The sequence below is a fragment of the Rhopalosiphum padi genome, chromosome 4, assembly GCF_020882245.1.
Source record: "Rhopalosiphum padi isolate XX-2018 chromosome 4, ASM2088224v1, whole genome shotgun sequence".
NCBI lineage: Eukaryota > Metazoa > Arthropoda > Insecta > Hemiptera > Aphididae > Rhopalosiphum > Rhopalosiphum padi.
The window spans coordinates 14,457,444-14,481,330 of NC_083600.1; the positions used below are offsets into that span (position 1 = coordinate 14,457,444).

Here is a 23,887-nt window from a genome sequence, read left to right on the forward strand (position 1 = left end):
AAAGGGCGCGCGTCACATTATCATCGACTGGTGACGAGATCTGATACCGTTTCATGCTACGCAATAATACCTTCATAATTTCATATCTGGTAGCTGTTTTAGCTGAAACGCCTGGAACGCGTCGACTGATTTGTATATAATTTTACCTCGAATTTTATCTACTGACGATGACGGAGACGTTCAATTTGTCCGACTACGATTGCATCGGTTTCGACCTGGATAACACAATATGCGAATATCGCATAGGGCCCATGGTACAGATGATTTATGACGTACTAATCGATTATCTCATAAAAAATTGCAATTACTCGGCCAATCATCTGCGGCAGCCGGTAGATTTCGATTTTTTTCAGAGGGGTTTGATTTTGGATGCTGAAAAAGGAAACATTCTAAAAATCAATGGTGCTGGTCAGATATTGAGAGCAGCCCACGGCACAAAGTTCATGTCCGACGAAGAAATCGTGTCTGTGTATGGTCCGAACAGGACGTGGTCGGTGACCGATGTGTTTGTACAAAATTTTCTAGAAACTTGGAACGGACCTATGTCCGAAAAAATTAGACCACTTCTTGATTTTTTCGATATTCCTGTGTCGCTTGTATTTGGTCGTTGTATAGACGGCATTGATAATGTATCTCGCCCTCAAACCTATAGTGTTTGGCCTGATGTATTGAAAGGCTTGATCTATATGTATTCTAGGGAGAACTTTTCAGCAAATACTGGTGATTATTTTCCATACTTGAAATCGACTCCCTCTTTATATTATAATAAATGTCCTGACTATGTGCTCAACTGGCTTAAAGAACTAAAACAAACTAAAAAAGTTTTCCTGATATCGGGATCACATGTCGACTATGCCAATTTCACAGCTACACAATCATTAGGTGAAAACTGGAAAGACTTATTTGACATAGCTGTTTTTTATTCAAGAAAACCTGGATTTTTCACTGCGAATAAACCATTCTATAACACAGACTCTCAAATGTTAAACGAATGTGATATTGTGGAAAATATACAATTTAACAATATTTATAGTCAAGGTAATTGGAATCAATTACATGATTTATTTAAAAAAGAAACTGGGAAGTCTAACCCAAAGTGCTTGTATGTTGGCGATAATATATTGCAAGATGTTGTAGCACCTGCAAAGTTCTCTGGTATAGATACTATAGCTGTTGTTGAAGAAATGAAACTAGATTCGAATGATAATGATATTAATCCCGACAATAAAATGTTAAGATCAAACAAATGGAGTTCATATCTAGTCGACTGTGACAAGAGAGATATGTCCATTTGGACTTCGTTTATTGCAAATCATGGAAAACTTTGTATTCCATCCTTAAAGCATTTGGCAAAAAAGCCCATACATTTTGAGTTTACACCGTTTACCAAAAGTAAAGTGGTTTTAAATGGTAATGGTTTTTTTCCATTTATACCCAACAGCTTGTACAAGATTATAAAGTAATAATATAAATACATTAATAAATTGTTTTTAGAACTAAATGGTGTTGCATTAATTTGTGAATAATACCATTACTGAATCTATAACCAAAGTTGTTACTTATTTTTTTAGTGTAAAATTCCTTACTATGCATATTTAATAATTATTTACGTATTGTATTTAATTATATAAATCAAATTAAACAAGTTACCTCATAGTTATAAAAAATATAAATCTATTATTAGGTTAGTAGATAGTAATTAACAATAAAAATGAACTACAACAATGCATGACAATGTTTTAAAAAAGAATATTTGGCACATTTGGTATATTTGATAAGAACAATATGATATTATTCAGGTAATTATCTAAGTATAATTTTATACTGGCGTTGATATTACAAAAAAAGTAAAATTCTACATTATAAAGTATGAATGCCCAATTATTACATATTAAATTATTTTCTATAAAAAATGTATACATATTAAGTTCATCAACTAAAAACATCTTAAATAGATTGGTGTATTTAGTAAAAAAATACTATGCTTAGAATACAGGATAACATTTTTAAATATAAATTTCAATAAATATCTAATATATCAATGTTAATTAACGTTGTAATAATCTAAAATGAAATAATTATTAACAATAATAAACACAAAAAACTTGGTCATACCAAAAAAAAATTGGCGTAAAATCATTTTAAATTTAAATAAAAAAACAAGATTGGAAAAAAATTATCAACCCTGATTCCAGCAAAACTAATTTTCCTTGATTAGGTTAGGTGATGCACAATATATATTCCCTCAATAATACAACCTGCAACAAATATAGGGAATTAATAACAATTTTGGACATAAATTAAACTGTTACTTACAGTCTGGATATGTCCTCTTATATAGAGAACAATTAAGTATTTAGTGATTATAATGTCTCAACAGCAATAGCAATACCCATACCTCCGCCAACACATAAGGATGCTATGCCTCGTTTTTTGCCAGTCCTCAATAAGATGTGTACTAAAGTTACCAATACTCTAGCACCTATATTAAATTGATCACAAAATTTAGTCAAATTAATTTAATTAATAAAAAGCATATACATTATACCATATATAATACAATTGTAAAAATACTGAGCTTTTTTTTTTTTTTCTAGGAAATATTAATTTAGTATAACTGACACTGTTATTTATTAATTGTTTTAAAGGTTTAAATATAAATCAATAGTTTATGCCCATGGACTATGCATGCAATATTCACAATAATGTAACATTGTTAATTAATTCAACATAAATTATACAATGGTATAGTTATAAGAACATACTTTTGTGAAAATAAAACTGTTTTTAATTGTTAATATAATATTTGGAATGGCTGATCAAATATTATAATTAATAATCATTTGATATAAGCTAATTATACTATATGTTTAAAATGTGTAGGCCATGATAGAACTAGTGAACCTATGATACACTCACACTTTTTTAATAAAACACAAGACAGTCCAAAAAAAGATGATTCATAGAAATTTTGAAAAAATGGTAACCCTACACATAGAGAGAATCAAACCAAAATGTTTTATTTGACTCAAGATATAGAAAGGTTTACTATCTCTGGATTATGATAATTAGTTGTTATCATCGGCATTAAACATTTCAACATACACTTTATATTACAGTTCAGTTATATTTTAAAAGGACATTATACCCGTAAGTGTTTTCTTTGTCTTACTAACGTACATCATAGCAAATTTTCATTCAGCAGAATTCATTTTGTTGTTTGCTTTAATATTTGAGTAAATTTACTTATCATCAAATTTAAAGGTAAGAATATTATCTAAGATATGTCATATGCTTTTATTGGTATTATATCATTATAAAGTGAGTTATAGCTATATAAAACATTACGACTTTAAAATGTTCAGACTTGGGTAGTATTCGGAATACAGTATTTTAAATACTTTTTACAAATATTCTTAATACAGTATTTGGAATACTTTTTTACCGTCCAATCACACTAAAAATAACTTCATTACTTCTTCTGTCATAGAAATTGCTTTTGTACTTGTATATAACCCTATAAGCACCTATAATTTGTGTGTATTTATATTCAAAATATTTTATAGTAATATATTATTTTGTTTTATACTATTTTTTGTGGATTTCCAATTTGAAATGTTGAATTTAAAATACTTTTTATGGAGTATTTTAAATACTTGGGAATACTATTATCATAAAGTATTCAAATACATATTCTGAATACTTTTTTGGAAGTATTCACAATATATATTTGAAATACTTTTAAAAAGTATTTTACCCAAGTCTGAAAATGTTCATAACTCACTTTATTCTTACCTTTAAATTTCATGATAAGTAAATTTACTCAAATATTAAAGCAAACAACACGAAATTAATTCTGCTGAATGAAAATTTGGTATGATGTACGTTAGTAATACAGAGACAACACATGCGGGTATAATTTTCTTATAAACGTTTATCACATAATTAAAACAATAATCATACCAGATGCTCCAATTGGATGACCCAGTGCAATTGCACCCCCATAAATATTCACTTTATCTGAATTTAATCCTAAATCACGAACTACAGCTATTGATTGTGCAGCAAATGCTTCATTTAATTCAAAAATATCCACGCTATCCATTGTCCAACCAGCCTTTTCAATCTGAGAATGTAATAACATTTTTAGTTGATTACTCACTGTAAGGTATGTTAAACATCCATACAACTATTTGTATACTTTGTAGGTTACAGCTAATATATTATATATTGTATTATTAAAACTACTTTTGGCACTAATTAGGTATTGTTTACACCTACCGTCTTAAGCACAGCAGGTATTGGTCCAGTACCCATTATTTTTGGATCAACCCCGCACTCAGCATGAGCTACAATTTTAGCCAATGGTGTACAATTTCGTTTTATATATTCTTTTTCATTCATTAGAAGTACTACTGCAGCACCATCGTTTATTCCTGATGCATTTCCAGCTGTAACTACACCTCCATTCTAAATATAAACAAAAACATTCAAATTACTTCTAAAATAATAAGTATATGCCTAATTTATTTTAATCTTACCGATTTAAAAACAGGTTTCAATGCAGATAATGATTCTAAAGTAGTATCATTTTTTGGATATTCATCTGTGTCAAATATGATGGTATTCCGTCGTATTTTCACCTCAACTGGTGTTATTTCATCTTTAAAGTAACCATTTTTTTGAGCTTCTGCAGTCCGTTTCTGAGACTCAAAAGCATAATTATCTTGAAGTTCTCTCGAAATATTATATTTTTCGGCAATATTTTCAGCTGAAAAGAAAATTTTTATAAATAAATTTAATTAATTAATTAATTTATATAAACTATATATAATACAAATTCTTAAAAATATAAGAATAATTTATTTTCTATATCCAAAAGGACACTAAACCAAGTTTAAAGTGTTTATATGAAACAGACAATATAAAATAACTACTACATATTTCCAGGTAGTAAGTTATTCAAACATCTAGTAAAAAGCTTCATGTTTATATTAAATAATAAATTTATATGTCAGTTTCTTTAATTATAAATCAAAATTTTGTATATTAGACAAATTTATAAGATACATGTGATAGGTAAATACTAATAATTATATCATAAAAAACTGTTCTATTTTTGCAAAAAAGTTTTTTGCGTTTTTGAAATAACCCGTAATAATTAAGTAAATATTTTAATAATTCAACTAACTTGAAAATAAAACATTTCTTTAAATACATATTTCTTACCAGTAATTCCCATGTGTATGTTGTCAAATGCATCTGTCAATCCATCACATAGCATCGTATCCTTCAATTCTGTGTTACCCATTTTGATCCCAGATCTTAAATTGACAACATGAGGAGCATTGCTCATGCTCTCTTGGCCACCTGCAATGACAATTGAAGAATCTCCGCATTTGATTGCCTGGTATCCAAGAATCACAGCCCTAGAAAACAATCACCTATTCTTTTTCATATAATTTAAAGAATTTTTATCCTACAAAACTTACTGCTTAGTTTTTTATGTAGGTAATATAAAAATAATGTTTATGAATAATTTTAAATTTCAACTCACTTCAATCCTGATCCACAGAGCATGTTGATAACGTGAGCGGGTACAGTAATTGGAATTCCAGCATTTATTGAAGCTTGTCGAGCTGGATTTTGGCCTTGTCCAGCTGTAAGGGCCTAAGAAATGTTCATAAATAAAGCATACATGTTATATATTTGTATTCACATATTTATCACTAAATAGTAAATACTAATAACATGAGATATTATATATTTTGTTTACCTGTCCAAGAATAACTTCGGATACTTCATTTGTATTTACATTAGCTCTTTTAAGTACTTCTGAAATCACTATACTGCCTAGTTGATGAGCCTTCAAAGATGACAATGATCCGCCAAATGAACCTATAATTAATAAATAACTTTAATTTTATTTGATTAGAAACCAATTATAAACTTGTCATAAATTGTTCATTAAATCAAACAAATATATATCTTGATGTAATATATCATATATCACCCATAACTTATGACACATGAAAAAAAAATGTCAGTTTAAATTTAAAAATGTCCTGATTAATACTATGTTATCATAAACCACAAGTCCCCAAATAGTGGATAATAAATTATTATATTTTTTATAATATAGATATTGTTTAATTGATTTGTTTATTTAATTTTAAAAGTTGCAATATTGGGTTGTAACTTATACTGTAATAGTTTGTAGGTACTTTTATCAACATATTTAATACATTATTAATTATAGTTACAATTAAAGAAATAAAATGGTTATTTGAATATTAATACATTTCTAAAGATTAGGCAAGAAAAATACTTAAATTGTTTTTAAATTTTAATGCCAAGTTGCATTAGAAATTGATTAATTTAAGGAGCTACTAAAATCACGGTTGAGGGACCACTATTGGTCTATTAAATGTTTAGTGATTGTATAACTCTGCATTAGAATGCAAAATAATAGTAAAAATCATATTTTAATTAAAGAAATATATATATATATATATATACATCAATATATTTGTTGTATTCAATAAATGCCATTAAATACTATGTAATAGGAAATAATATTCTGTCCTGTTATGTAATAACAATAAAATATTTTATCAATAATATACATAATAGGTAAATATTACTTATTATATAATATAGAGTGAAATATTAGTAAAATGTATTGTAATATCTGGTATTCTTTATTAGTAGAATATTAATAATGATAACTATAAGAGGTTAAATTGTTATATAACATAATTTGAATATTTGCATGCAAACGTGAAGTTGTCTTAAAGTTCAAATTACTGCAATAGGTATAGCTTAATGATAGATTTTATTTCTTAATTTTTGATATAATTGGTATAAATCTAACAATAATTTATTAGTAATTATATTAACTAGATACTTAAGTTTAATAATCAAAAATATTAATCATAAAATAAATTTGAATTTTATTAAATTACATAATATAATTTTTTTATTTTATCTGTAGATTCATTAATAATAAACATAAATAGAATTAATGGCCAATAAAGGTAATCCATTACACTTTTTAACTTACCTATCAATAATTTCTAAATTTTATAATAAAATATTTTTATAGTTAAGTAATGAAAGATAAATATTAATTATTTTAGTTACTAAAAAAAATATTATGTACTTATAGGTAAAAAATAGTAAGATTATATCTATTAAGATATCTAATTTAATAACATAGTAACTGTAAAATATTTTTTTTTAATAATATTTCTTAACATTTTTTTAATACTTACTAAAAATTTAATTTGTTTTATTAAAAATTGAATCAACAGATTATTACTATTCACTACAGAAGTAAATTTACTAGTGAAAAATAATTACACAATATACAAGTTATTATACCTATGATTCAAAAATATATAAATAAATATATTTATTAAATTTTTTTTTAAAATACTGTGAAATAACTATAAATCATCTATTTTATAGAAATTAAGGTAATTAAATATAGTGTTATAAGACCATACAAAACAAATAATTTTTGTCTTTAGGTATTTCAGATTGTCCCTAGAATACTACATTAAAAAAAAAATAGGAATATTATGCACCTATATATTATAATTTATAAACACAACAAATAATAGTATATGACCATATAATAGATTTATTAAATACTTTTATAAATTATTCTTAGTGAATATATGAATTCAGATTGTAAATTTATGTATTACTAAAAAAAATATAAATTTATCAAAATAAGTTTAAAATAATAAAAATAGTTCAACTTGTAATATGTGTGAAATAAAACAAAATGTAATAAATTTTATTATTTTCTGAAGTTAAAAATAAAATTTATACCTATCAGCTATCATTATTCATTATTAAGAATCCAAACAAAAATTAATACTAAGTATGTAATTCAATTAAGCACTTAGTCAAAACATACTTACAACATAAGTAGCATAAATTGCTTATTATATATTTATATATTTATATTTAGCTAACAAATAAATAGATACAAAAAGTATATTAAACAAAATAATTTAATTAAATTGTATTTAATTACAATAGCATAATTTTGGTGAATTTAAAAATTGGTAAATATACCATAACTACTCTTATTTTACACAAATAATTATTAAAGTCAAATTTAAAAATTAAATTTATAAAGCTTATCATTAAAAATCAAGACAATTCTAATATAAATTTTCTTAATCAAATGATAATTTAAATGCTTACCTATTGGTGTCCTAACACCAGATACAATATATACTTCATTAGCCATGTTAAACGAGTTATTAAATTAAACTACTTAAACTTGAGCTGTAAACTTCAATGAGTCTAACACAAGACTATTTGAATTTCTTTAAAATGTACAGATATTTATATAAAACAAAATCGAGATAACAATAAAATTACACTTAATTACAGTAAGTGAGTAAAACTAGTCACACTAAAGACTAATTAACAAATTATAAAATTAAAAAATATAAATAATACTGTAGGTAATAGTTAAATACAACCAGCTACTTAACATTAAGCACTAGCTAAAGTTAAATTTATACGATAATTATTAACATTTTAAAACGCCGTAGTATCACACACGTCATCAATAATTGTGATAACGTAAAAACAACTGTTAGTTGATAACAGTCTTATCGTCAAAACACAAAAACGATAATAGGTATGTAAAATTATTGTATCGGCCCCGGTTTGTGACAATGGTTACATGATTATATCAGACGGTCCGGGTAAAAATATTATATTATTATCGTACAATAAGTTGAAGAGGAAACCAAACGCATCGATAGCTTTAAAATTTCGACTTTTTTCCTAATTATAGCTGGTATTGTCTTTATTAATTTCTAAGCTTTTCGCCGAATCTTGCCATAATACATAATTTTTTGTCGGTTTTCATTGTCGTTGTCATCGATTATAAATGCCGTAAACGGAACACTGACGGTTCTATTATCAGTACGCTTAGTCGTCGTCCGTTCTGATATATCTCGCGTGGCGGCACTGCCAAAATTTCTGGACCAGTCAGTATCGAAAAATGGCAGAGTTCGTCAGGGTGACTTCCAATCCCTCGATAAATTCAGGTAAATTTAGTTAAATTTTAATCTATATACGATTTCTATCGACTGTCAAGAAGGGTCGCGGACGTAGGATGCGGTGCCCCAATGATGGGCGGGCGGCCGGAACGGGAATCCGCAATGCGGACGCCCGTCCGCCGCCGCCTCCGTGGTTAAGGGTTCACTTATCAGTACGAAAATACTGAAAAGCAACAGTAATGCTCATTGCTGGATTCCTAGCTCTGCCAGGTCTTCTTAAACTATTGTGACTCAACGGACGCGGCCCTTTGACAGTGGAGCCTTTGTGCATTCAATCTGCAAACTCTAGTTAGGTTGTCCTGGGAGACCTCACCCAACGTTTCTCAATGTGGTTTTCGATGTATCCTTTATAGGTTTCCTGGTATATTGTCTAGAAATGTCATTGGATCCTTACCTCATCCTACTCAACCACCCCTTAACGTCGAAAAATTTTTGTTTAAATATCGCTTCTAGGCAGTGGATACGGTTAGCTAATATGACAATATTATTGTAGTAAATAGACTTGAAATAAGAACCTTTGTTTTATAGAACTCAATATTCTGACAAAGGATTGAAATTCCTACCACGCATTTCAATACTCTTTTTATACATTGTTTTCTAACCTCTTAGCAGTGCACTTACAATAACAAATCACAATTTTTTATTCGAAGTTTGTAATTATCATTTATTATTTTGTGTCAATAACAAATACAATAATACCCAGAGGTATATTATTAACTGTAACCATAGCAACTTTATAGTCAACATTTAATTTAACTGGACATAAGTGTATCATATTAAAATTTAAACAATACTATAATATAATATATGTATGTATGTACATATTATGTTTTAAAATTGTTATATAATTGGTTTTAAACTTTATAATTTTTATCAAATAATTTTAGTACAATTGGTTTGAAACTCAAGTATTCGAACAATAGAGAATGTTCTTTTTGTGTTATAAGTAATAATACATTTTTTTAAATTATCTTTCTATAGCATAATGAACCTCTTATATTTATAAGTGTAAAAATGTTAAAATACTTGTATGTACCTACCTAAATATAAATATTATTAAAATAAATAACATAGTATAATTTTAAACATATGTATAGTCTTGAACACAGCTTTATGCAAAATAAAAATGTATTATTGCATTGTTTATAGTAATTGTAAATTACGTATGACTATTATTTTCATTGAATTATCATTAAATATGAATTATTTAAGTATAATCTTGATAATTAAGTAGGTAGATATGTAGGTACTTAAAAAGTTAAAGTATTTCAATTGATAGGTATGTAGTATGTACAATAGGCAAATGTTATTTATTAGTAGATAAACTGACATTTATATGGGCAATACATATTGTATAATAACCTATTAAAATTTCACATTACTTTTCATGTACCATTATTTATGGTTACTTTTCTGTTATATGAGACTACCTATTTCACAATTATGTAATCCAAGACTATCAAAATTTCCATTTTCCTATTATCACAGGCTATTTTTTTTTTTTTACAAATCTCATAACTAAGTATAGTTATTATTTATATAGTTTTAAACTAAAACTTTTAATATTTATTAAATATGTTGATATATTTTATGCTAAATATTTAATTTTTGTTTCAATGATAAAAAAAATTTATGTAGCAATACTACAGTATTTTGGTAAACATGATTCATTGGTAATTATTTGTTGGAGAAAATTGGATTTTGATTGATTTTAAAATGTTGGTGAATTTTTGCTATTTTTATCCTAATGTCACATTACATAAACTAATAATATAATGATAGTTGAAAATTGGGGCATTGGAACATGACATACGGACATAGTTAAAGATTATAGTAGTCACAATAATGGAGGTAGTTAGCTGTGATAAAAGCTATAGTATTGTATAACAGGAAAGTATTTATTTATTGTTATGTATATAATAATTTGAGGAATAAAAATCTTTTTAAATCTATCAGAAGCTTATGTATATATTAAGAGGATATCACATTCGCGTTTGCATAGGCGTAACTAGGGGTGGGAGCTTGAGTGGGCTTCAGCCCCCCAGAAATTTTGGGTAAATGTATGTGCGTATAAACATATTAGTATTAACTTTATTTTTGCCTAGAATATAACAAAATATAATGTTTCATATAAATAAATAATCATTCAAATCAGTTGTAAACACCAATAGAAACAATATATAACAATCAAATTAAAAAAATTTGCTATAAAACGTTTTTAGGAATTTAGCCCCCCCCCCCTAACTTCACCTTGCGTATGTCGCATACCTTATTGGGACGTCAATAGTCGTGTAGATTACAATTGTAATCCATTTTTGTTTTTTTTGATAGGTTCTAGGTTTTTATTGAAAATTTAAATTATAGTTATATAATTAGTACATACTGACAAATATAGTGAGATGAAAATAAATTTTTATTTTTATTTTTTACTTTAGAATATGAATTTTAACTTAACTAGAATAAATAATAATTTATTAGAATTTGTTTTCTTGAATTAAATGCTATTCAATGTAATTAAATTCTTATAATATTCATATATAAACTTATTAATATTTAAGTATTTTACATATACCTTAGCTCTCTATAAAAAAAATTACAAAAAAACAAGAGTACTTTGTAACTATTTACATTTTAAATCTTTTAGTCATAAAAAAATACATTTTTATTGAGTTGAATTATTTTAAGTTGATTCCTCACTCTGTTCTTGATCACAACACCCAATGTAAATGTATTTCAAATGATCTGGACACACCCATATAAAACAACATTCTCATGATTTCCTCGTACTTTTGTTTTTTAATAATTATGGTTAAAAAATAAATGTGCGTGAAAGATCGCGTGGTTTACACTGGTAATCCAACAAACTTTGAACTCCGATAACAATGACAACTTTTGCGACCCTTATTCAAAAACAAACTAATTAATATTAAGCAATATGTCTTACGAAGGTACTGAAAAGATGAAATAATTCCATTTGTTTTCAAAATACGAAAAAAAAATTTATTTTTAGATGGATTACAATAGTAATCCGCACGACCTATGCAGGGTAAAGGACCTATTGCATTTATTGTCTTTGTCTATCTAATGATAGTTTGCCTGCAGCGTCCAGACGTGGCGTTTAGCGTAAACTACAGTAAGCGTCTAGACATGGCGTCATGATGCCGTGCTGTTCCACTCTTTGACGCTGCAAGGAAAACGTACCTTAACGATTAATACAATATGTAGAGCTCTAATTTTTTGTTAGCTTTAATATCAAAGTGATTTATCAAATTTAAAAGTAAGAACATTATATGTGTTTTCTCATTGTTGTTTTTTAGAATTATTAATATAAATATATTAATTTGTAAATGAATTATTAGTATGTAAATTATTATAATTTAAAATACTTATAACTTGCTTAAAAAATAAAATATTGTAAAAACTATAGAGAAAACAAAGGTGATACACTTACATTTAAGTTTATTTAAAGGCCAATTTACTCTAATATTAAATCAAACAACATAGAATCAGAGCATGTACTAAGGTATTTTTAGAACTGTCCAACATTTTTATATTTTTTTGCATGCTGGTTAAAAAACACTGCCATTAATATTAATGGCAATGTAATATTAATTACACACTAATAAGTAACACACGATACCTTATTATTTTTCTTTTATTAATATCACATTGGTAACAGATGAAAAAACTTTTATTATATCTTCATTTTTTTCACCGCTATCTTCCACTCTCAATTATTTTGTTTTTACCAAACGCTTAAAAAAAAAAACACCATTAAAATAACTCTGTTCCTTTCCTTTTGTTATTTTAAGAACTCAATGACAATTCTTTTTGTACATATCCAACAATGAATTATGTACCAAAATCAAAACAATAAGGAAAATTTACATTTTATAAGTACTGATCAAATTGGTCTTTAAATCTACCCGTTAGTGCAAGCTCTGCACAGAATTGAAACTACTAAAGAACCTGATGTATTCTCTAATTTTTAGACTAGACTACGTATAAAGACATGACTACTTCTTTAGGGATTAGTGATGTATTTAATTAGAAAAAGTTGATTTAAATCAAACACTTTCTAAATATATAACTAATTTATCATCTTTATTTTTTTTAATGATTTCATAATATGTGTTATTTTGGGAACAATAAAATTTACAAAACCTATTTTACATACAAATACAAATATCAACAAATTTGAATTCTTTTGTAATGAGTTATGAAACTAATTGTTCATATTGTTATACCTTAGATTTGGTTTTTATTTTAGTTGTATCATTAATGTTAAATATGTATTTTGTTGAAAATAATGAACGTTTATGATTTGTAAATCATAGAAAAAAAATTCCTTAATTTATATTGCAGTATAATAGAACAAACACCAAGTACGAATATACTTTTAGAGTTTTTAAAAATTAAGTGTACAATTGGAACTTTAAAATTTGATTGTTAAGAGAATGTCAGCGTAATATTCGTTTTCTCACACACAACATAACATTGATAAAACACTTTCACCTAAAAATTTTTTTATGATTTTTGAGTTATCTTAAAACTAAAATATAAAAATTATAGAAGATAATATTTTTGAGAGAATGACATATAGGTTTCATATTTTATTGTTATTTGGTTTTGTATTCTACTTTCAAAAAAAAAAAAAATTTAAACTTAAATTATGTTAAAATTGTTTTGAGACAATATTTAGACAATTTAAAATATTGTCTCAAAATAATTTAAACATCATTTTTTTAATGGGTGATTTTACTCTAAGATTACTCAAAAATATAAAAAAAAAATGGTTCTGCATAAATGTGTTTTGACGCACTCTTAAAGTATTTTGATGCAATTGGGTCAAACCTTAATTTCAAGTGATGTATAATATACAATATATGTAAACTGATTGATTTTATGAGACAGAAATACTATAACTAAATATATAAATAATACATACATACATTTATACACATCCTAATTCAAAAATAGATATGTATATTTCTAATATTTAAATTATTACTTTTACTTTAGTACAATTAAATACCTAATTATTAATTATTAAGATATTTTTCACTTTATTGAAACAAATGTCATAATTTTGTATTATTCACACTTAAACATCTGTGAAACCAAGAATTGCAAACATTTTAATAACCGTTGGTTTTAAGATAATATTTTATTAAATTTTGAATTTTATTAATATGTATGGTTATAATTAAGTAATGCTATAATGTTTGAAATTTATATAATGTGAGTTTTCTGAATCTACTAATGTGAATCAAATGTCTTTATAACATGTCTATGGTTTTAAAATGGTTATGTTTATTGTTTGTTGCTCTCAGTTTATACCGCTATTCACTACTCTACAACTATTAAATAAACAAATACTTGTCTAAACATATTTATTTATCTATGTTTAAGTGTAATTTTGTTTATTTACCTTATAAACACCTGATAAAGTATGATTGTACAAACTTGGCATTATTTAAAAAAATACACTTAAAATACAACTTACTATAGTTATCTAAATTATTTAGAATGATAATTTAACGTAATATTATACATTATTTTTATTATTTATGAATTTAATTTGTTTTCTAGATTCAATAAATATACAATTAATAAAATTTCACTACTGGGAGGGCTTTATTATCATTATTCATAAGGTCATATTGCATAATTGTCATTACTTAATGATTGGTTTTAAATATTATACTTCAAGTTATAAAATTGTTAAAAAAAAGGTTTTGTTGTAAAATACATCTAATTTATAAACTAATTCATTGACTATTTATCTAAGAAACGTTTGGTGGTCTTACTTAATTTTATTGTATTGTCTATTATATTTATTTAATCAATTGATTTATTTACAGAATTGTCCTTCAATTTATATAATAACTTATTTTTTATGCAAATTACTAATTTAAAAACTTACTTTACAAAAATTGTATAATAAAAAACATTTAACACTAATCAAACATATTTAGAACTTAAACTAAACTTAATTAAAGGCATATTATTGGCAATTTGTTATTGTAAAGAGTATTAAATATATTTTTATAATAGGTAGGTTAATATAATTGTACAATTAAAATATTAAATTATATTATTATATTTCATGATGAGAAAAACATGTCTATATAGGCTATACCTAATAAAATATATTCAAGTTATTAAACATAATATAATAAAATATAAATAAGAACAAAATAATCAATATTATTTTTTTCTAAATTATAATATTCAGTAAACTAAAAATTTTATATTTATGATCAGATAATCGGGATCTCTATATTTATATTTAATTTTAGTAATTAATACAATTGTATTTAAATATAATTAAAATACATAATTATGTTTTAAGTTTAAAACGTAGTTTAAGATAGTGTGATTGTAATGTATAAAAATAAAATAAAATATAAGCATTTTAAAAGTTTTTGCTATACTTCATCGAATGTAGTATAGATTAATTGACAGTATCGTTCAATTCTTACCATTATTTGATTAGTTCTTTGCATGTCTAGCACCATTATTATATAAGGTCGTAAAACACACGCCTTTATGTTTGGCTTTTAACTGATTTTCTTTTATTACTATTTTCAGTGTTTTATACATATTATTTTTGTGTTAGTTTTTTTGTATTTTTCAAAATGTATGTGCTTACACTGGTCTTGATTTAATAATATTAAAATAAAAATAAATGTTGGTGTAAAATACACCTAAATGATTTCATTGTTCGAGTTATTCAAAAGTCCCAAAATATTAATTAATGTAGCTTACATATCCCAATATTATTTTTACTTTAATTTAATTTTGTCAGTCTCAATGTGAAAACATTTTTTAGAAATTTTATATTTTTCTTATTTTGAAAAATATATTCTTAAAATAAGAAGTATTTAGTCTACGAAATTTAAAAACTTAGTCTACAGGTTGCATAAATACATAATATTAAGAGGACGTTATTCCGACATGTGTTGTCTCTGTGTTACATATATAGGTACATACATACATACATACTTATTACTTACAATATGGAAAATTTTCATTCAGTAGAATTAATTTTGTGACGTTAGCTTTAATATTAGAATAAATTTACCTATTATCGAATTTAAAGGCAATAATATTATCTAAGAAATATATGCTTTTATTGATATATTATCATTTTAAAGTCGTAATATTTATATAGCTATAAATCACTTTATAATGATATAATATCAATAAAAGCTTATGACATTTCCTAGATAATATTCTTACCTTTAAATTTGATTATAGGTAAATTTACTCTAATATTTAAGCTAAAATCACAAAATCTGTTCTGTTGAATGCAAATTTGCTATAATGTACGTTAGTTAGTAAGACAGAAACAACACACGCGGGTATAAGTAATAATTTACTATTATAATATAATATATAACAAAAAAGATATATTTAATATGTTTATGAACTTATAAAAACATTTTAATTTTTAAATTTACGGAAATTATGTATTACATTGGTTGACTATTATTATGTCGTATAAATGATGTATTAATACAGTTTTTAGTAATACTGCAGGACGTGATAAATAATAATAATAAATAAATAAGTTATTATTTAAAAAAATTGTATTTATTTATTTAAGAGTATCAAAACAATATAATATAAAAATATTTCAATTAATTTATAAAATGTTAAATAAATAAAGTCTTGACATTATAAACAAGGACTCTTCAAAGCCCTTCTCAGTAGTTACTCAACCACTGTGCTGTTCAAACGTTTTACGTAAAAATATCTTCTGCTTAACTACGCGTTTTTTTATAAATTTTAAATTCTATTTAAACAATATAATGTATTTATTTTGTAATTAAACTGCAGTTTCAGTTATTAGCTATTTTTAAATATGAAATTTAACCGATCTTTGTATTCTTTTCATTCCGGTTTGTTTTTTGATTTTGTGAATCCAAACGATTTAACACAAATCTCAATTCAAGGTATTTTTTTTTATTTAAAAAATAATGTAGTTTTGTCCAAAATTGAATTATTTTTTTTAGTTACTACCGTAAATTAACATCTGTATTTTCCGCATTTTGAAATTATAAATTTTCCCTTATTAAAACTTATTAATTCGACATTCGAACACGTATAATACTATATAATTATTAGCTATTATTGTTTTTTTATATTTATTACAATTACACAACGATATCCTGTACATATGATACAATATCGTCCATTAATATAAAAACGTAAATTGTTTAATATTTTAAATGGAGCCATCTAATAATTATATTATCTCTTGTCACTCACTTTCTTCTATAGTGAATTCACTATTTTTGGTTCTAATATAGACAATATAGTCCTACCGTTTAAATTAAATAATTATAACCAATTACAATAAATTCTTTAAAACTATTAATATATTACTCATCGAAGGCTTTTTTCTATGTTTAAAAACCATTTAATATTGATAAAAGATTCAACAGAATCCTAGATTATTTTTACATTTTTCTTATCATAAATTTAATAATGCATACAAAATAATGACACATATCAATGAGTTTATTTTGATCGTCACAACACTGTTGTGTAATTGTGTTACCTATAGTAAAATTTAGGAAGTATACTTTAAAACAGCCGGACTCACCGTTGCCTATTTAACGTGTTCATATGCGTACTTCCGGTATAGTTATTGTACATATTTATTTGAATTGTGTAGTGCAATACACTCACTCGTACCAGTTTTAATTCAACTGTTCAGTAATGTTCATACATCTAAACGTAAATATAATCGTGTGTTCTTCTGTTATGAACTTGTCCTTTGTAAGTTTATTTTACTTATTTATCACTGTATTTTGCTTTATTATTCTTAAATAGTTACTTAATACTTATTATTAAAGTACAATTTTCCTTTTAATGATAATTAATTTAACATAGCAGACAGTATTTGCTACAATTTCGTATTCGTGTCTTTTATGTTGTCTTCTCTAATTCTTTTTTGTCTCAAATTCCTAGGTCTATTTTTACCATTTGTCTTTGTGCTCCATGGGGCAATGTCAACCCTTACTATTCCAGACATTTATTTTAAGATTTTTTGTTGAATATACTTATATGTATTTATTTATTTATAAATAACCAAATAACCAATCTACAAAGTATGACTAATGTAACTGATCTTTCTATATAATGTTTATACGTAAATTTAATTATATAATATATTATATACGTATTTAAACAATTAATTAAATATTAATATATAATTATGTCTTACAAATCATATGCTAGAATTAATTTGGTCTTATAATTTCATAAAACATAATCAACTACCTAAATTAAATATTAGACATAATATTATGTAGAAACCAGTTAATAAGTTGCTCATTGTTTGGGGCTTAGACAATCTAATTTTTAGCCGTTATTCGTTAAGTTAGATAATATATAATAATTAGCAATAGATTATCTATAAAAATAATTTGAAAATTTTGATATTTCAGTAATTAACTAATTATACGTCAAAAGACAAACAAATATAATTAAAAATTAGGAGTACAAATGTAATTTAAGTTAGTATTATACTGTAATAATTTATGTATCAATAATTTGTACTTAGTACTTACAAATTTACAATTAGTACAAGCATACTTTCAAATATCAATTGATTTCATGTTTTAAATTCGATAAAGTTCTATTATAATTTATGTTTAGTATAATTAATCAAAATTAGTGTTTGTATAGACGTATTATACTGTCTTTAAGTTAATAATTGTAGTGTATTTTAGCTACTCTATAATCAGTTATTAATTATTTTCAAAATTATATTCTTATACATAATACATATATAATAGGTTCTATTTGATAACTGGTATTCAAATGGTAATGCAAATTTTCTACATACATTTACATTTATTCAAATACAACTTTTTATTATTTTTTATTTTATGCATACCTATTACCTATCTATATTATTTTTATGTTAAATATTTTTCACTTTGTAGAGATAACACATTACAATAATTTATTTTTAACCGTCTACATTTACTGTGGTAAATAATTTACCTATAATATAATACCTCGGTAGTTGATTATTTTTAAAATAATAATAATCGTAATAAGTATTCAACGCTTATCTATTATTTTTATATTTATTTCATTGTTTGTAGTTACTCATTATATTAATCATTAGTCATCACTCATCAATACCTATATATTTTAATCCTTAATAAAGTTTCGCATAAACCATTGGTGTTCTTTTTAATTTTGAGTTAAGTGATAAATAATTTGAGTTAACAATTATTTTTAATTTTTAATATTTTTTTTAACTATTATTGTCTTTGGAGCAGAACAAATGCTTTAATTTTCAACTTTGAGATCTAGCAGTTTGTATTTAGCTAATACTATAGATCGAAAACAAAAAAAAATAATATTACTCTTGAAAAATAAACACAAAAACACTAAAAAAAAAAATTACGAAAAAACGCAAAAATAGTATGTAATACCAGTTTCAAATCAATTTTATTATTTTATTTTGATTCAAAAATGTATAGGTAACTGTAGTTACTTGAAATTTTCACTTAATATTATATTATTTTTTTAAACATGGTACACATTTAAAAATAGGTACATATTTTACTACTTTTTTAGCTATTTATAGTCATTTGAAATTTGTTTTTTATTTACTGACATTTTTTTTTCTAAGTAAAAGAAACTTGGCGTTGAAATATTTTATTAGAATACATTTTTAACTTGGAATTCCTGAATATTGATCTACTAAAAATTTAAAATCAACATCTGCCTACTATCGTTAATCAATACTGTATTATTATAAACTATTGTTATCCTTATTTTTAATTTAACACTATGCTTTTTTTCAGGTGAGTAATCTATTATATTACACGGTATACGAAGATTAAGTAAGAAATAGTTTAACTATGAATCATGCTCTCACATTTGTATTACAAATGGATTGGGTATCAAATAATCAATACAATCAGAATTGGAGTAAGTACATTTGTGTTTTACTCGACATTAAATTATAAACGTCATACTAAAAGGATAAAAAGGATGGACAAATTTATTATGGTTATTTATAATAGGTTCAGTCACAATCTTCAGACGTCAAACCTTTTTTGTGTTTGTATCTTTATATTATTATATTCGCGTAATTCGAAGTTCTATATAAATATATAATTCAAACATCATCTTTAGTTTAAGTTTCACTTTCGTGTTCATCATATCATGACAGAACAATAATTTGAATATCCTTTATTCTTTTTATAAATTAATTTGTAAAGTATACGTCAATCATAATGTATTACGACATTTGAATATATCTTTAGAAAGTGTCCCAATTTAATTGTAGAAAATCGAAGGTGTCGATGAAAAGCGTGGTACATAAAGGTGATGGACCGTAACTGTGTCCAATCATTTCGAAGTATCCCACTGTTTTCTACACAATTTTCACTTTTCAAATACATGGAAATATTTTTGCTGGTTATAACCTTAAATTTATATATAATATACAAATAACATATAATTAAACATTTTATTTATACAATATTATGTACTTCAGTTTGAAATTTATAATTAAACTGTGGCTCTTGAATTATTTTTATGCAGAACTTTTGTTTATGTCTTATAAAATGCGTGGTTGATATAAATTAATATTAATATAGCAATTTTAGTGAGTGGTTTTTAGATGTAAATTGTAGTGAAGATTTAGAATTAGAAAGTTATAAGGATGACCTTAGTACGTGATGTCAAAATAAAAGTTAAAGCTGTGTTGTATTACGTTATTTCTACTGTTATCTACATGGATATTTTCTTATAGATATTTACATCTGTCGGCTATTTTTTTTCGTGTTTTATATTCTGACCTCATTTTATGGCATTACTGGTTTGTTATACACTTCCCCAACCAGACTGACCAGGGTCAGGGTCATGTCCATGTGTCTATGTTCCAATGAAGTGATGAGTAAAAATCGGCGTCTTGTTGTATTTTGTTGATATATACATACAACAGGAAATCACTTCCTATATTAATTAATAATATATTTAAGGTCTGTTGTTTATTTTTATATAGTTCAAAATTATAAATTTTAAATTTTAAATCAGTGGTACTACTAACTATTCATTACTTTTGATCTTTCCATTATATCACATCATCAAATTATTTTGTATTAATTCTATAATTAATTTACAAAAATAAAGTAGGTATACTTATACGTATAAGTAAACTTGTATAGTTAAAAGTTTAGTAACCAAATATTAATATTACTTATATTATATATGTAGTTATTTAATCTAAAAACATTTAACCATTTATTTTAAAAGTGAATGCATATTATATGTATTTTCTTGAAAAATTGATTTCTTAAAATTATTAATTTTTATATTCCCGATTTTAAGTTATTAAAACATATTATTAAACGTATTATCTTTTAACTTATACTATAACTAGTTTCTATAATATTAATACCTACCGTTTCTGAATTTTCTATAATTACAATAATATGTTCAATTTTCAATTATTCAAGAATTACTCTATTTCTTAAATCTCAAATTTGATTATTAATTTTATGAATACGTAACGTTTAAAGTTAAAACATTATGTACGCTTAAAATACTTCTTATTTTTAAGAATATATAAATAATACTGCTGCTGCTGTGTTATTATGTATTTGAAATCGTGAGAGTTTAAATGCTAGTCTTCTTAGTGATATTTATTCAAGTTTTATTCCATTTAATTACTATAATATTTTATTATTTTGGGTACGAATTAATACAATAATTCCAGATAGGTAACTCATGAACTTGTTAACATTTTGAAATATTCTTACATCGCGTAAAATGTGTTCACGCGAAGATGATACACTCTATGCAGTATGTACAACAATAATAATCATTAATCAGTCATACATAATTTTAGTAAGTAACAATTGTAATTAACACATGCTCCCGTTTAAAAATCAAAGAAAACCTAATTTTATTATATTAATCACGTGTATGAGGTATTCGATCGTAATAATAAACGTTTATCTCTATGTACCTCTATATAGGTACCTTTTATTCGTAAATTATACCTTGCAAAATCGGTTATCGTTTTGAAAGCCATCTTTCAAAGTATATATTATACTTATTATTATACATCATCAATTGACTCCAGAGTTATACGTCCCCTCCAGCCGCGCTGCCGGCGGAATGTCGGTTTCTGCACTGGTTTCAGGCTTCAGTAGGTTAGTAAGTGTCGTTCGTGCCGTTCAGTCGCCAGTCGCTCCGCCGCGCCGCTGGTAATCCAGCCATGCGATTCAGAAGTCATTACGCTATCAAATTTCAATCAATTCGCACGTGCGTACATTAGTACAATTTGTAATAGATATTCACATGCATTTAAATAGTGTTCTAATTTTATTTGTGCGAAATATAATGCGGTTTACAACGTGACATGGTCGACAGATTTTACTATGGCGGGTCTATTAAGGGTACCACATTACCGACATAGTGGCGAAGATAGCAGGCGAACCGGTCCCGAAGAAGGGATCGATAATTTGTTATTGGTGCCGGAAAGCGTGCTGGATATGGACGGCAATCAACTTAGGGATGACTTGAACGGTTTGAGATTTGCATTTCGAAAACAATATCTACAGGCAGATCTCGGGCCTCAGGGAAATATTTGGATATGTAAGGTTTATAATGATGTATTTTACATAGTTTTACAAGTTTATTTCTGTTATAATTATGCTGAATTGCAATTTTACATATTAAATAAAATAACCGTTTTGTAGTGTTATTGTGGTTGTCTTTAAAAAAAAAAAACTTTTTCTAATAGTTAGTACCTCTTAATATGCATATATAATATATATGTGGTAGACTGTTAGACAGTTACTATCATATATATAATTACAGTATATAGTACCAAATCGTCAAATCGATGAATATTTAATCAATTATCGAGCTTGACCTAAATTATTTTTGATATTAATATTATTATGTGTATGAATATCGTATATTTTTATAGAACGCATATAGCTTATAAAACAGATACTTACTGTATATTTTAGTATTTTATTTTATTTTATGATAGAAATTTATATACTTGTTACAATACATTATAACATAATTCTCATTTATATATTAACTGTGTTAATGTTACCACACCCTTCAACTACGACCAAATCCATTTAAGTAATTAGTTTGATAAAAATTCATAATTTTATTGAAAATGGTCATTTATTATACACGGTTTTCATTATGTTAACGAGATAATATTATATGTATAAACTAACTATCCAAAGTGTTAACAATGTTCTATCTATTTCTATATTATTTGATGTTTTGCGTCAAACAAAAATATTTTTTATCATATGATAATATTACTAAGTTGATTAGTTTTTTAATGTTTTGTTTTTATGTCACTGTTTACCTACCTGTAGCAAACACGAATACATGATGACAACTTATTATAATATTTATTTATGTATTAATAAAGTTTATCTAGCAAATTCTTATACTGTGTAAGAGATCTTGTTGATATGATTTTGTCAATATCACTTTTCAGGTTAAGTCATTAGACATTAAACTTTACCGTTTTGGTTATCGATTAGTTTTAACTTTATTAATTTCCATATTTATTTATATTGAACCTAAATTTAAATGGTTCGAATATTTTATTGGCAGCTTTGAACAACGTGTGTACGTATCAGACACGGTTAGATGATTATTTTTTTCCAGCCGACAGATTTTTCGAATTGCCATTGTATATTTTTCTTTTTTATAATGACTAAGGTATAAAAACGTTAGCTATGAATTCTTTTTTTATATATAATTTTTAT

At 25.1% G+C, this 23,887-nt stretch overlaps 3 protein-coding genes across 16 annotated transcripts in view; 2 read left to right on the plus strand and 1 right to left on the minus strand.

Annotated features, from left to right (window-relative positions):
* The first annotated feature begins 167 nt into the window (after positions 1 to 167).
* Positions 168 to 1,501, plus strand: LOC132928791 (5'-nucleotidase domain-containing protein 1). Its single transcript, XM_060993681.1, has one exon. It carries the CDS (start codon positions 168 to 170, stop codon positions 1,461 to 1,463), a length of 1,296 nt encoding a protein of 431 aa, XP_060849664.1. The 3' UTR covers positions 1,464 to 1,501.
* A 249-nt stretch (positions 1,502 to 1,750) lies between these two features.
* Positions 1,751 to 8,537, minus strand: LOC132928792 (acetyl-CoA acetyltransferase, cytosolic). Its single transcript, XM_060993683.1, has 9 exons — positions 8,221 to 8,537; positions 5,777 to 5,898; positions 5,558 to 5,670; positions 5,230 to 5,429; positions 4,542 to 4,771; positions 4,282 to 4,470; positions 3,964 to 4,126; positions 2,317 to 2,482; positions 1,751 to 2,258 (listed from the first exon to the last, which is right to left on the minus strand). The coding sequence occupies exons 1-8, from the start codon at positions 8,264 to 8,266 to the stop codon at positions 2,364 to 2,366; spliced, it is 1,182 nt and encodes a 393-aa protein (XP_060849666.1). The 5' UTR covers positions 8,267 to 8,537; the 3' UTR covers positions 1,751 to 2,258; positions 2,317 to 2,363.
* A 414-nt stretch (positions 8,538 to 8,951) lies between these two features.
* The window catches only part of LOC132928787 (MAP7 domain-containing protein 2-like), a 37,224-nt gene continuing 22,288 nt past the window's right edge, over positions 8,952 to 23,887 (plus strand). For 4 of the 14 annotated variants that reach the window (XM_060993664.1, XM_060993671.1, XM_060993665.1 and 1 more), the window contains exon 1: positions 16,948 to 17,053. In XM_060993664.1, coding sequence (XP_060849647.1) covers positions 16,963 to 17,053 — 91 coding nt within the window. In that variant the 5' untranslated portion in view covers positions 16,948 to 16,962. Of the gene's footprint in view, positions 9,081 to 16,947; positions 17,054 to 19,930; positions 20,058 to 22,297; positions 22,737 to 23,887 lie in introns of those variants that run through there. The other 10 variants (XM_060993666.1, XM_060993668.1, XM_060993675.1 and 7 more) reach the window with 7 other exon arrangements.

Excerpts from the sequence above, each read along its gene's own strand:
- LOC132928792 (XM_060993683.1), bottom strand. The coding sequence starts at position 8,266 with ATGGCTAATGAAGTATATATTGTATCTGGTGTTAGGACACCAATAG. Across the intron at positions 5,671-5,776 it reads CCGAAGTTATTCTTGGACAG|GCCCTTACAGCTGGACAAGG; the intron begins GTAAACAAAATA and ends AACATTTCTTAG. Across the intron at positions 4,471-4,541 it reads TGAAACCTGTTTTTAAATCG|AATGGAGGTGTAGTTACAGC; the intron begins GTAAGATTAAAA and ends GTTTATATTTAG.
- LOC132928791 (XM_060993681.1), top strand. The coding sequence starts at position 168 with ATGACGGAGACGTTCAATTTGTCCGACTACGATTGCATCGGTTTCGAC.